This window comes from Typopeltis vanoorti, chromosome 9 (genome assembly GCF_054136105.1).
Source record: "Typopeltis vanoorti isolate ZY-2024b chromosome 9, IOZ_Tvanoo_1.0, whole genome shotgun sequence".
Lineage (NCBI taxonomy): Eukaryota > Metazoa > Arthropoda > Arachnida > Uropygi > Thelyphonidae > Typopeltis > Typopeltis vanoorti.
The window spans coordinates 49,533,170-49,549,438 of NC_143557.1; the positions used below are offsets into that span (position 1 = coordinate 49,533,170).

Consider the following 16,269-nt stretch of genomic DNA (forward strand, 5'->3'; position numbering starts at 1 on the left):
TGGAGAGAAAGAGGAGGACAAGAAGTCGGTTCATTAAATTTGGAGCCAAACCATGTATGAATGTTGATCAATAGCTGTTTGTTTTCTTATATGCTTAGAGGAAAGTGTAAGAATGCTGGTTGCTAATTCAATGGAGCAAGCATTGCCCATGAAAAACTGAGTATCTGTTGAGAAAGTGGTTGAATAATTTGTGTGTGTGTGTGTGTGTGTGTGAGAGAGAGAGAGAGATGAGTGTCATCTATAAGAATGAACGATACTATCCAGAAGAGCACAATTTAATAGATGACTCTCACATTCAGGGAAGTTTTTGGTACTTTCCCGAATGTGAGAGTAGTAATCTAAGGTCAGGTGGCTTTCATATTTATATTTATGTAGTGTTGAAAATTGAAAGTGAGAAATGGAGATTGTACACAAGAAAGCGAGTTTTGTTGAGAATGTGGAGGCTGCAGATTTGATGTTTGTTCCAGGATAAGCTAGATGTCAAAGTCCATCAAGGAAGAGTAAACTTATCTTGACTTGAGATCTGAATAATAACAAAAGTAAGAATGCAAGATCTTTCTCTAAGAAATAAAATTGTTTTGATAGCATTGAGGTTCAGTAGCTTAAACAATGATCATTGCTTGAGATACTGTTAATAGAAGATATTATTATTAACAGACCTCCATGGAGTCGAGACTCATTGTGGAAGGTCCCACTCTCACATTCACAGCTCATCTTACCTTGACAATGCATTCCAATCACCCACCACTCTCCTTGCAGAAAAACTGCTACTCCTCACCCCCCCCCCTTGCTCACACCCACCTTAGGGATGGATTCTCATTCTCCTGCTGTCTCCAGATATTCTTTGAAAAATCTCATCCATGCTAATCATCCCTAACTAACTTATACATCTCAATCATGTCTACCCCTCTTCCTTATATCCACTAGACTCTGTAATTTGTATTTTCTTAATCTGTCCGTATATTCCGCATTCCAAAGACCAGATACCAAATTAGTCAATCATCTCTGGATGCTCTCCAACATCTCCTCATCCTTTTGAAAACCTGGCAACCAAATCTGTGCATAGTAATTCATATGCTTCCTTATCAAAGTCTTGCACAATGGAATCAGAACATTCTGACTCCTGCATATCAGTGTTCTCTACATCATTCCCATAATTCGCTGTGTAGTCCTCGCAATTTTAGCAAAATGTCCACAAAAATCCACCACAATCCCCAAATCCTTCATCTCTTCTACCTCCTCCAAAATATCCCACCACTCCTATACTCTGCATCCCATCTTTGCTTCCCAACTTTTAAAACTTGACACTTTGCTACATTAAACTGCCATTCCCATACACTTGCCTATTCAGATAGTTTGTTCAAGTCCTTTGGCAAGGCTACAACATCTGCTCTACTTTTCATCTCTCTCTCTCTCTCTCTCTCTCTCTCTCTCTCTCTCCCCCCCCAATTCTGCATCATTTGCAATCAACTGTATATCACAATTTAATCCCCTTCTAATGTCATTTACATACAAATTAAACAATAATAGCCCCAAAACAGACCTCTGGGGCACACCACTAGTGACTTTCGTCTTCTGGGATATCACTCCCACCACAACCTGCTGATACCTATCAGATAGACAATCTCAATGCTTCCAATCCCATATGTTATAATTTAACTACTAGCTTGTCATGTGGCAATCTATTGAAAGCATTTTCAAAATCTAAATATACTACTGTATATGCATCCCCTCTTGTCCAACATATTACTTCACCTTGTTAAGTAGCAGATTGCTAAAACACGATCTTCCTTTAGCAGCCCATGGGGTCCATTAAAGAGGATTCTACTGCTGTCCACCCAGTTCTGAATCCTTGTACTCACTAACTTCTCCAGCACCTTGACCACAACTCCAGACAAGCAGACCGGCCTGTAATTCAAACCATTAGTCTTTTCACCTTCTTTATGAAGCGGAACAATTTTGCCATCTTTCCATTCATTTGGGATCTGGACTTATCTAAGACTCATGTTGAAAATGTACGTTAAAGGTGTTGTTACCTCTCTGGAACATTCCCTCAAGACATGCAATGATATATCATCAAGTCCCATGGCCTTGTTGACATCAAGTTTATTCAATTCCTCATATACCTCCTGCTCACTCACCATCAGTAGTTTTTCCCCACTTCTCTGAAGTTCTGCATTATGTTACAATCACAAGGATGGAATACTTTAATGAATTGCTCATTTAATACCTCTACAATATCCCATGACCTCAGTGCTTATCATTCTCCCATCATTACTGACCAACCATTATCCTCCCATAATCATTCTTCCTTCTACCAGCCACATATCGAAAAACTCCTTTGGATTTCTTGTAGTGCCATTTGCTAACTGCTGCTCATACTGCACTTTTGCCATACTAAGTGAGTCACTTTCCTTGCTTGCTCTTTGTGCTTTTCATGTAACTAATTATATTCACTCATCTAATGATGAGTGGAGATAAGCACTCATCTTGTGCTGCCTTCACGATGCCTTTTTCTTTCAGATTGCATGCTTCATCTGTTCAGTCATCCATTTTACACCTACCTTATTTAATCTCCTGACCTTTGGAATACACTCGGTTATTGCATCTGCCAGATACTCCATCAGTAAAGACCAAGCAGCATTTCTTTCCTTCCTATGCAATTCCTCATTCCATGATATCATAAGCTGTCTCATAAGTTTGCCATTATCACTTACCTTATAGTTCCACATATAACTCTTTCTCACAAGTCCTGATATGGCTGGCCATCACCCAAGTGATCACTTCCTGGCCACTTTCACCAACTGGAGAAAGATGTAACACTTCATTTACTACAATATCTTCTAATGAGATAATCAAATCCAAAACCATCGATCCACCAGTTGCCTCTGTTATATACTTACGGTAGTTATCCCTTAAAAATTCCAGAAATTCATTCTCTTTGGTTTCTGATGCTGTCTCTTCATTCCAGTCTATATTACCATAATTGAAATAACCCATAATGATCACCCTTTTCTTATTAGCCAGACCAATTTGTCTAAATTTCCTTCTCATTGCCTTCTACATTACTAGGTCTATATCAACACCTTACCTATCCTGACCACCTCCATTTTACATCATACTGCTTCTAAACCACTGTCAGTATTTGCTCCTGGCTTGTCCACCCTGGATGGACACAACTCCTCATGCCATTATGAATAGCACTCTCTTCCACCCAGTTTGCTTTGTCTGTCTTTGCAAAAGTCTACAATCCCTCTATTTCTATTCCTCTCAGAATGTCATCTTCATTCAACCATGTCTCACTTATACCAAATTTTTGGGCCAATGAACTCTACGAATGCTACAATTTCATTCCCCTTATTTTGAATACTTCTAGTATTTGTAAACATGTACACTAGCTAATTTCTTTTTATATAACAAGTCCCACTAACCCCACTTCTTGGACATGACACTCTCCCCTATCCATCTGTCATCATTGATACTACATCCCTTCCGAGACCTAATATCAACTCCCACATTCTTGAATGTCTTAATTCTTTCTTGCTCACTCACACATCTACTCCTGAAATCATCATCCACAGTTTTCATGTGCTGTCCCTCTGTCCGCCTTGACCTCCCCCGTTTCCCTATCCACTCTGTATTCCTTCTTTCTTACTCTCTCCACTCTCTTTTTCATTCATAAATTTGCCTGCTGTACTCCCCTGCTCTTCCCTAAAACCTCTTGCTTCCTCAGGTCTTACATTCACTTCAGTCATTCTCTCTTGCAACAACAGTTTCTCCACCTGAGTCACAATCCATTCAATTGTAGCCCATCTCTTTTATACAGCTCTATCTGCCCCTCAAACTCATCCCACACACTGACAAAGTGAACTATTTTTTCCCTGACACAACTCTACTGGCATACCTTTCAAATTCTTTGTTCAACTTTTCTACACATCATTGTCATACCTGGGCAACATGCTGACTACCTTACCTGTCACGCTGTTATCTTTCACTCTCCTTAACAGCCTCCTGACATCCCTCCTTACATTATTTTTGTTACCAGTCAGATCATTTGTGCCAACTACCACTACCAATTCTTTTGCTTGAATACTCCTCTTATCAAATGCTTCAACCACCCTGTTCATTCTACCTCCCAGAAAACAGACCTTGTGCATCTTTTCATTCACCACACTTCTTATCATCGAATGTCCATACATTGCCACTCTCAGATCTTTCGATGTTTCTTTCAAATCTTTTGTCCCATTTTTCCTCACATTCCCATGCGAATCTGTAATTCTCCTCAGTTCATTCCACATACGTTTAATCTCTTGCCTCATCTTTGCCAACTCCACCTTCATATTTTGAATTAGTTTTTCAGTGACACAACTCTGTCATTTATGCAAATTGCATTTTCACTACCTTGCACGCCCTCTGTCTTACTGCTCACTTGCCGCTGGCTCTCATACTGCCAACTGCTGCTAATTCACCATCATCTACGCACGCTGTCTTACTAGTCAATATCGCTAAACTCATCGCCACTTTCTCCCACTATTGTACTGTTATTACTGCTCAAAAACTTGGCCATAACATCAACTCCCCCTACTCCCATAGATACATCCACTATCTTTTGTCTGCTACTGCCTATATTCAATGATGTCTCATAAGCCATAAGTATGCCACACTTCTTACACACCCAAACTCTCATCTCTCATTTTTCCTCTCCACAAAAATATTCTCAATCTCTTCCCAAGCATATGTACCACACTCACAGTATCTCACTATTTTTGAAAAATCCATGCCACTTGCACTTATCTTTTGCATCATCTTACGTTTCACCACCATTACACTCATGCTCAAAGCTGCACACAAAAAATATAATAAATATAGAATTTATAACTACACTGAACACCGCCTGCTGATCACAACTAACATACAACAATATTTTTTAAAAATTACTAATACCACACATAATTTCAAAATTTAAACTTATCGTTTAACAGTGATCTTGATGAACACAGCTTTCTTTTCACCATCTGTTGAATGTTCAGTCACTTGAACATTCAACAGGTATGTTAAATGTTCAAATAATTATGTTGAACAACAAAGAGGAGTGGTGTATATTGTCATAAAACTGCAGATAGGATTTGAGGTCAGTGAGAGATCATCATTGTATAGGAAAAAATGTGTGAAAAAACTGGTTTCGACCTTTATTTGAGGTCTCATCAGTGGGAGCCAGACCCAGAGGTCAAAACTGGTTTGGTAGTGACTCTTCCCATAATGCATAGCATTATACATACCCATAAGGATATGTGCTTTGCATTATGGGATACTAAGGCAAGTAATGCGAAGTTATATGCTTCTATATATGAGTCGCCCCAGTCTTGAAAATAGTTCAGGTGCAAGCTTGTTTTGCTTACACTTCGATAAAGGATTAAACCAGGTATATAATTTCTTGGTATCTTTAATTTATACCATAACCAAGTGGAACATGTGAAGAAAAAACAAATTATTTTAATTATTAAATACATTTTTAGTTATGCAAATCCAATTACATATAAACAAAATTATGAAATTTAAATTTTCAATAATAATAAAAAAAAAAAGATTTGAGACGAATGAAATAGTTTCTGTTGGGAAGAAGTTAGTTTGATGAAATCTTCTTCTATATTTGTTATTTTAAAAAATAGCAATATAGCAGATTTCCAAACAGTTGGTTGAACCTCATTGAATTTAAACTTAATTTTTAATGCCAAATGTTGTCCTAATGAAGGTCAGTCGATCCATGCCAAGAGATGCATTTGGTTCAGAACTTTCTTTTTGGATTTTTTAGTTATTAAAAAATTAATCATAGCATAGCTTATCTGGAACAATACAGCAGTAAAAAATATAAAAGTTAAAAAAAAATTAGAATAAAAAAAAAAAGTGCCTTGTACTTCCCTAAAGACCTTTTGAATACTCCTAGGTATGCAAAATCTTTAAGGAAGTATGTGCCAAACTTTGGGGGAAATGTTGGTGTATGAGGTGTGACAATTTAATTCCTGGAACATCTGCATGGTGTCGCCTTTGTGATGTGAAGTCACATGACTAATCGTCTTTGTATACATGTTAAAAAAACGTTTAATTTTCTTGACCAAAGATCTGGGATGACTTTTAATGGGATTATATTGATCAAGTGCATATAATAAACAACTATGTTATACCAACTATTTTCACCAGCTGAGGCTGTTGGCATCTTCAAGGTATATAACTGATGTAAGGCACTAAAAAGTAAAAAATCATTTCATTATAGTTTGTGACAGTTTTTTACTTTTTAGTGCCTTACATCAGTTATGTACCCTGAAGATGCCAACAGCCTCAGTTGGTGAAACTAGTTGGTATAACATAGTTGTTTATTATATGCACTTGATCAATATAATTCCATTAAAAGTCATTCCAGTCTTTGTATACGTTTTAAGTAATGCATGCATAAACCTCAACCTGATAGAGCCGTTGGCTATTGCAGAAACAATAGAGATTTGTATGTAAACTTTGGCATAAAAATGTGCGATCGAAATTTGGAGCAGCATGTTAGCATCAAATTTTATGTGAAAATTGGCAAAACTGCTACTGAAACGTTGGAGCTGTTGAAAGTGACATATGATGTGGATGCTCCGAAAAAGTCAAGTGTCTTTAAGTGGCATAGGAGGTGTTCAAAGGCAAGAAGATGTGAATGACAACCCCCAGAAGTAGGCAGCCAAAAATAAAAATGATGGATGCAAATGTGAACAGAGTTTGAGATTACAGTCTGAGAGACGATTAAGTGTGCAATTAATGGCTGATGAATTACAGATGAATTAGGAAACAGTCCAGATAATTTTAACTGAAGAATTAGGCATGCAAAAGATTTCTGTGAAGTTTGTGCCTGCGATCTTGACAGATGAATAGAAGGCAGTGGCTTCAAGTTGCAACTGATCTTTCGGCAAATAAGCATGTTTCCAAGAGTAATTGCGGGTGATGAAATCTGGTGCTTCCAGTACGATCCTGAAACAAAATGCCAGAGCATGCATTGGAAAACTCCAAGTTCGGCATGTTCAAAAAAGCACGCATATCACGTTCGCAGTTCAAGACCATGCTGGCGTATTTCTTTGATCATAAAGGGATAGTCCACTATGAATTCACTGAACAGGGACAAGCGGTCAACCAACAATGCTGTTTAGAGGTGCTGAAAAAATTACAAGATTCTATTTGGAGAAAAAGACAATTGTGGCCTGACAAGTGGATCATCCATCACAACAGTGTACCAAGCCTCATTGTGAGAGAGTTTCTGGCCAAAAAATTGATTGCTTGAATTAGGTCATCCTGTTTATTCATCCAACTTAGCTCCATGTGATTTCTGGCTGTTTACAAAATTAAAGACTGCGCTAAAAGGACAAAGATTTTCTGACATCACTGATATTCAGCATAATGTGATAAAGGAACTCAAGAGTATTCCGGAAAAAGAGCTCCAGGCCTGTTTCTAAAAATGGGAACACCGTCTAAACCAGTGTATAAATGCACGGGGGGGGGGGGGACTACTTTGAAGGTGATAGTAGCCACTAATGTATAGTTTCAAATGTAGGTTTTTAGAGGTGCATTCCAGGAATTAAATTATCACACCTCATAAACAGTGATGAAACACCTTGAATTGTAATGGACAAATGGTGTAATAATTCTATCTTTGTGCTCTCCAGTACTGTATAAGTAAAGTTTTTTCAGTTGTTTGGCTGAAGCTGATCTTAAAATGACTGTCACCCAAATTTTAGGCAATGAATCCATCCTAGTTGAGGCTCAAGGGTTGTCTTTGCTATCGCTGTTGAATTTTTGCATTATGCATGTGTCAGATATGCAATTTATGCATATTTGAGTTATGCAAGATGTATTATTCTGTTCTGGTGAACTTCCTGTGTGCTAATCCAGAAGTCTCTCATAGCTGGTAGCATTATGTAGCTTGATGACAACGGCATAGAATAGGGAAACATAAGCATATTGATATATATGGAATATCAAAAAATAAATAAATACATACATAAATTAAATAAAATACCAGTTTCAATTTATAAAACTCGACAATTTTTTCTTTTAAAAATTAGAAATTCTAGTATTTGTATGATATGAAATTTTTCAGGAGTAAATCTGATGCTGTTTGCTACTAAATGTTCTAAAAACATCAATTTAATTTTCCAGGATTTTATCTATAATTACAGAAGTTTTAAAACTCCACCAGGAAATCAAAATACATATTTGGAAGTCAGCTTACCCCCTAAAAGGGCAGTTTCATTTTTCTCTTCACAAAACAGGCAGATGATAGGTTTGTATCCACTACAACCATGAGGTTGTAGTGAATACAAACATAAAGTAAAAATATGTGGGAGATGCAGGAATATTAATCCTGTTTTTAAACATTGGGATTAAATATAGGTAAATATGACCTCTCCATTGCTTCTGCCTTAGTAGCACCACTTCTGGTTCTGCCTCCCACTGACGAGACCTCACTAAAGGTTGAAACCGGTCTGGGTAGTGGCCCTTCCCTTAATGCATAGCATTATACATGTCCGCAAGGAGATGTGCTTCTCATCACTTCTTGTCTTAGTATCTCCATTATGGGAGATACTAAGACAAGAAGTGATGAGAGCTTGGTCCACCTTTGCTACAAGTTGCCAACAGATGTACCACCTTGCCTCAGTCTTGAAGATATTTTCAGACTCAAATTTTGTTTGCCTATACTTGGATAAAGGATTAAACTAAATTTATTATATTAGGATTAAATGTGGGTGATTATTCAGACCGACCACTAAATTTGTTAATGTATCATTAAGAACAAAAGCTACATATGTTATCATCTCTATGGCAAGTCAGGACTGCAAACCATGATCTTAAAATGATTGTCACCCATATTTTAGGCAATGAATCCATACTTGTTGAGGTTTATAGGTTATCATTGCTATTGCATTTAGTCCTTTCACCGTCTGTTATTTGGAAGTTTCTGTATGTCTGAGAGACTGTTTATGGAATTGCCATTAGCTCTAGAAGCTTTAACATCACTAAGAATGGCAGCATTAATTTGCATGATATCTAGGAGACAGTTATTTTAATTTAAGCAAAACACACGTACCACAGTAAAATAAATGTTATTTATTAATTGCAGATATTTTGTTTCACATATTAAAACATCATTGTGAGTTTAAGGATGATAATAGACATTTTAATACAAAATGTCTTGTAATATGAAAACTTGTATTACAATGGAATCCTAAATATGTAATTGTGTAGTAGTAGTTAAGCTGAGACAATATTTGGAAACTTTTTAAAGAAAGGCAATCATTATACAATTTATGCTGGGCCAGTGGAGTAAGGCTTCAGCACTTTGAATAAATGTTCAAATTTATAAGTACAGTTATGCAGAATTTTGGTGTTTTTATTTTGGTGTTGTTAGATTCAATGGTTAATGCTGTCAGTACTATGTTGAGCTGAACCAGATTTATGAGGCACTTGAAATATATGCCTTTAATAGTATGGCCATATCCTTCATATGGAGGAAGGATGTGGATATGAAGGTCTGTAGAGCTCCTTTAATAATAGTTCTCCAGACTTCTTTCCATGGAGGATATGTTGAAAAAATAAAAGAAAAAAAAAAGATTTTACTTGTAATTCTTGAGTTATAACCATTTAATAAGACCATTTGTTTGATAGTTTCCAATTTCTGTTGAAGAGATACTTTAGAGGAGTGCAAATTTTATGTGGTCTAGATACAAAAGATTTTATAGTTCCATATTTTAAAGATGGAAAAATTTATAGTTTGCAGATAAAATAGGAATGTAGTGATCTGTAAAAGTTGGTTTATGGTAGACAGGAGATAGAAAGCAATCCATTAGATTCTTGCTTGATATGTCTAAAAAAAAAAAAGATATTCTTCCTGATGATTCTTTATCTAAAATAAATTTGATTTATTATTAATTTTACATAGAAAGTAAAGGAGCTCTGATTCATTGCCACTCCAAATAGGGAAAGTGTCATCTACATAGCGTAATTATCATAGAGTTTAGGATCAAGAGTTAATTCTTTCTTCAAGTCATTCCACATAAAAATTAGCTTTTAAGATACCATACTGTTGAGAAGGGTGATGGTGTGGTTGTTTGTATAAATATCTCCTTATGTGTAGGTTTTCTAAAAACTGAGAATGATAAGGAACCATCTGGAGGATGTGTGATTAGTGTATCCTGGAATGGCAGACAGTTATTAGGTTTAGTTCCATTGTAAAGTGGATTTTTGGGTGTTGGCTATTTAAATGTGCTAAGAATGTATCTAATGTGCTTGGGCCATGTGGCCAAATAGCAAGCACATTGTCAACATAGCATAACCAAAGCATTGGTTTGAGAGTAGCTGTATTCATAGCTAGTTTTTCCAGGTTTCTATGTAGAAGTTGGCTAAGGGGAGAGAAAGGGGGGCATAACTGTCCCATCTAATTGTTTGTATATTTTCCCTTTCCTTGTGAAATATTCTGCATGTATTGTGAATTTAAATAGTTCAAATATATCAGGGGGTAAGTGTGTTGAGAGGATTTTTGCTTTCTCTCTCTCTCTCTCTCTCTAATAAATAACATTTATTTCAGTCGTTGAATAGTTTCATTAATTTGTAATAAAATTTTAATCATCATCTCTAATCTATATGATACAACATTCATTTTACTAAAATGAAAAATTTAAATAAATTAGACACTTTTCTGTTTCAGATTTGTAAATTTAAATTTATGAAGGGTCTTGAATCTCAGTTATTTTTCCCAGGACAGAAACCCTAATGATGTGTCAGTGTGTCACAGCTAGCTGGTTGGTTTAAGCACCATACCTGCTTTAATGTGTTTATGCATCAAGGGAAGTATAACCTGTTGAAATTGAAGTAACATATACTTCGAATATGGTATCGTAAATTGATATATTCATCCATATGGCTGTTTTAATAGTTGTAGATCAAGAAGGAAGTCATTCTCTTATATAATGACCTCATTTAGTGTTTCTCTTTTTATTTCTTTGCAGATGGTTGGATTAGCTTTCGAAGTTCAGCATAATTATCAAATGAGTCTTAATTCAGAAAAAAAGAATACCTTAGAATTTATGTACCAAAAAATAAACCCAACATTTTTTGATGTCATCCAGTACTCTTTCTGCTTTGCTGGTGTCCTTATAGGTAAATTTAGAAGTTTATTCTGAGTGCAGGTTGCTTATTTGTCTGTAAACTAGTGATTATCATAAAGTAGGATAAATGTTACTATTTAAAGTTATCTAGCTGATGCTTAACTATATATATATATATATATATATATATATGTAAAAATAATCATATTAAAAAATTCTGAATATTTTTACATATTAATTATGCTTGTTAGTTTTGTTTTCATACATGCAGTGTCTGCACTTATGATGTGCTCGTTATGAAAATGTTATATTAGAAGTAACATGTAAAGAAGTAAAAAAAAAAATTGATATACTTACTAAACTGAATATTTGTGTTACTTATAAGAAAGTTTGTTGTGGTTTAAAAATGTTGAATTTTGTGTTTTGTGAAAGACTTTCTCTTAGCGCTAATGGATACAGCGAGTCAGCCATTTTATTGCAGTGCGTAGTTTCTGACTTTTGTGGAGTGCGCATGCTCCCGGAGAGGATTTGATGTGTGATTGACAGCTGACAAGGAAAGCGTTGCGTATCCAAGTAACGGTTGTAAACAAGAGAGCGTTCGGAAGTTTTTAGAACACTGGCCGGTAAATATTCAAGTTGGAAGGAACTTCATTTTTTTTGTGTGTGGCAGTCGGAAGAAATTTTATAGTATATTCCGAAAAAGGAATAGTGGAAATATTAGGTTTCAAGGAGGAATAAGTAATGAATAAAAGGAAATCTTGAAACTGTAAGTTTTTTTAAAGTGGAAAAAGTTAAGACTGTCATTTAGTATTGTGAATGAAAGAAGAACTTGTTGCTTACATTCTAAAGTGAATGTTTTTCTTAAAGAAAAATATTGATAAAGAAGTTCTATAAGTATTAAGGATGCCTGAAAGTGAATGTTTAGAAAATATATTGATTAAGAAGATTTATAGGTATTAAGGATGCCTGATCTGATGAGTATTGCTACTAAAAGGAAACAAGATTTAGTCAAGAAGACTTTTATGTGTGTTACATTGATTGATGAAAAGGATCCTGAAAATGAAGTACAGAGCTGTATAACTTCTGGAAAAGAGCCTTAACAGAAAGAGAAAAAGACTATGAACATTTTTTTGTGATTGTGAAAGAAAAAGTGTTTAGTCTTAAGAGCAAGTTTATATTTTTAAATAAGGCCTTGGATCCATATAATCTGTAGTTATAGTTATGTATTATTACTAGAAGTGTATATATTTTGTTTTAGTTTTATTAAATGTGTTTATTTTGTACTTGGTTTTGAGTCAATGATTAGTTGGATTTTGAAAGAGATAGTTAAAGTCATTGCACCAATTGGAGTGAACTTTTGTGCAATACAATAACATAGGGACACTCGGAGTCAAAATAAAAATAATTGTTAGTAAAAGAGATTTATATAATAAATCACCTCATAAGTATATAGTATAATTATTAACAAAGGCACAGCCGGTAGACTAAATAGTTAATATAAAATATATATATAAAAAAATGAGGGAATATAATATATAAAAAATAACAATGACACAGTCGACAACATGATTGGTTATGACTGAACTATTTTAGAATCCAAAAGGTAAATCTTGACAAAAAAAAAAAAAAAAGGCTACAGAAAATAGTATTATTAGTAGTAAAGTTCCTTCAGTTAATGATGAAGAATTTTTTAGGTTAATAAATCCAGCCTTAGTAATACCTTCTTTCTCAGGTGATAGTAGTGAAAGCATAGAAACATTTTTTAGGTATGCAGAAAAAATTAAAGATTTAGGAAATTGGTCAGATTTTCACTTGTTAATTATATTTCGTAATAAATTGTTGGGAAAAGCCAAAACATTCTTAAACACATCTCCTTTACTAAGAGATACTGACAATTATGCAACCTTTAAAAGTTTGCTAATATCAGAATTTTCAAATGTAAGAGAATTAGGGCCTAACATTTGGAAGATTCAACAGTGTATCCAAGGTAATAAGGAATCTGTTTCTGAATATTATCATAGATTGTGGAGCATTGCTCGTGGATTTAATATTTCATCTGAAGAGAAATCCTCTTTAGAATGGTTGCTCTTTAATCAATTAAGGCTTGGCCTTAAGGATAATTTAAAAGAAATAGCATATAAGAAAAAAGTTAGAAATCTTGAACAATGTTTTGAACTTGTTAAAGAAAAGGAAGAAAGATTTAGAGATATTTTTCATTCCTCAAGCAATAAGCAAGTAAATTCTTTTCAGTATAATCAAACTCATTCTCCTAGCATTGTGGGTACAGATAAAATGAGAGAAGAAAAGCTTCAAAAAAGTAAAGTTGCAAATAAAAGGAAAAAGTCTAAGGAAACTTCTGTGAATTTTACTAAAGATATTCCAGAATCTGATTCCAGGGTAAAATTACATGATTTGGAAAAATATGAGGAACTGAAAACATTTCTGAGTGAAGAAATGGAAAGACAACAGAGACCTATAGTACAAGGACAGGAACTTCTGTTTAAGATGATGTCGGATTTAACAATATCCAAAAATCTTACAGATAATCAATCTTTTTCTTGTAAATCTGATGGCATTAACAGGAATAAAGTATCTCATAGAAGATACATTCCAAAATGTTTTAGATGCAATAAACAGGGTCATTTTGTTAAAGATTGTTATGTTAGAGATAGATCTTGTTTTCAAAATAAGAAATCAGAGAATAAAAGTAAATCTGGAATTAGTTATTATTCCAATATCATACTGGCAAGGACAGAAATGTCAAACTATTCACTAAACATGGGTAAAGCCAAAGACAGTTCTAACCATAAAAGAAAGTTTGATGTAACATTAGCTCCTTATGCTAATGAAAGTAATCCTTTGACAGTTTTACAAGGATTTATTGAAGATGTGCCTTGTGAAATCTTACTTGATACAGGTGCACATATTTCACTCATTTCTTATAGCTTATTTAACAAAATTAAATCTGTAATTCCAAATGATATTTCAGTTTTAAGCAATCCAATTAAATTAAAAGGAATATTTGAATCTGAAATTTCAGCTTATAAGCAAATCAATGTCTTTATTTCAATTCCTTGTTTTCCATTGAAAGTTTCTCATCCATTAATTGTTCTTCCAGAATCTTCAAATCCAAATGTACAAATAATATTTGGAATTGATTTTCTGAAACGTCATGGGTTTGTTGATAATTTTGTTGATAATACAGTATCATTGTGTGGAATAGAATGCTGTTTGGATAGGAAATCAGGTGACAGTGGAAAATTAGAGCAGTCTCCTGAAGTTTTTCTAGATACTAATGATAATGATCAAGTATTTAATATTGAGACTCTAAAGAATAAGGAACCTAGTTCACAAATTTGGGAAAAGGATAAGATTGTCCAAGCTCAGAAGGATGATCCCATACTAAAAACTATTTATGAAGCAGTATTGAAAGGTGAAACTCAGCTAGATACATTTTTGAATCTGGAAAACTTGTATTTAGATAAAGATGGGTTACTCTTATCTAGACAAATGGAAGATGGAAAGTTGAAGGTGAAAATATTGGCACCAACTGAAATGATTCCTTGGATTATGTATACTTTCCATGATTCTGATTTAGCAGGACACCAAGGGTTTTCTAGAACTTTGGAAAGAATAAAGGATCGTTACATCTGGAAAGGTATGAAGAGTGATATACTCACGTATGTCAAATCATGCCATAAGTGCCAAATAAGATCCCCTTTTAGAGGAAAAGCTCCTTTACAACCATTTCCAATTCCAACTAGACCATTTCAAGCTGTTGCTATTGATGTAGTAGGTCCACTACCAATTACTATAAAAGGAAATAGGTATATTCTAGTAATCATAGACATGCTAACTAGATTTCCTGAAGCAGTATCAATGAAAGACCAATCTGCAAAAACTATTGCAAGAAAGTTTTTGAATATGATAGTTTGTAGATATGGAACTCCTCAGACTTTACTTTCAGATCAAGGAGCAAATTTCACATCTGAACTATTGTTACAGTTATGTAAATTACTTAATGTTAAGAAGACTTTTACAACACCTTATCATCCGCAGTGTAATGGTATGTGTGAAAGACTGAATAGAAACATAAAGCAAATACTTTCAAATTTGGCAAACACTAAAATGAATGATTGGGATACACATATTTCTCAAACATTATTTGCATGTAGATCTGCTTTTCATTCTGCTATCAAGGAGAAACCATCTTTTGCTTTATATGGTTTTGATCCAATTTTTCCTAATGAACTTGTTTCAGTTATTCCTAATACAGGATACAGTGATCTAAATGAATATTTAGAATTAGTAGTAGATAAGTTTTCCACTACTCATAGACTAGTAGGTGAAATAAGTAAATTAAGTGCTCAGAAAACTAGACAGTATATAAATCGTTTTAGAAAGTATAAGTCTTTTGTACCAGGTGATTTAGTATTGTTAGATGATAAATCTAGTATTAAAAGAGTTGGGAAATTAGGAAGGAAAGCCTTAGGTCCATTTAGAATTTTAGACAATTTTTCTCTTGCGAATTTTAGGATTCAAGATGTCAATAATCCTAGTAAAATTTTAAATGTCCACTCTGATAGATTAAAAAGGTACTTTTTGGGAAATAAAAATTTAGTTACTTTAGGTGACAATATGAATAAAATATTGAAGGATGAATGTAGTTTTCCTAATACTAATTGTGAATCTTATTCAAGGTTAAATGATAGGAAAGGGAATAGATTTAATACTCATAATTCAAATATGCAGCGAAAGAAAAAATTAAATTTTGGTAAAATGAACCATAATGCAAGAAAATTTAGAAATCCTAAGACACATGTTTCAGATGATGTACAATGTAGGAATGATGATAATCAAATTAACTCTAACATTGATGAAAGTATAGCGGAATTTCATAGGTTGATAAATATAGGGTTAAATAAGAAAAGGGAAGTTAAAGATACCTCAAATTTAGTTAGTAAGGATAAGGAATCCCAGAAACTTGTAGAATCTCAAAAACCTGTAGAAATTGATTCTGATAGTGATTCCGTAGATTTAGGACATAATTCAAGTAGTTTAAATGAAATATTTGAAAGGTATAAAAATGAAATTTGTAAGTATACTAATTTAGAAGAAGAAAATTCAGAAGGTATACATA

The 16,269-nt window shown here is 34.1% G+C and overlaps 1 protein-coding gene across 3 annotated transcripts in view; it reads left to right on the plus strand.

The window, feature by feature from the left end:
- The window catches only part of frj (membrane bound O-acyltransferase domain containing farjavit), a 158,735-nt gene that overhangs the window by 90,353 nt on the left and 52,113 nt on the right, over window positions 1-16,269 (plus strand). For all 3 annotated transcript variants that reach the window (XM_090398599.1, XM_090398600.1, XM_090398601.1), the window contains one exon: window positions 11,031-11,181. In XM_090398599.1, the coding sequence (XP_090254725.1) occupies window positions 11,031-11,181 (151 nt within the window). The remainder of the gene's footprint in view (window positions 1-11,030; window positions 11,182-16,269) is intronic.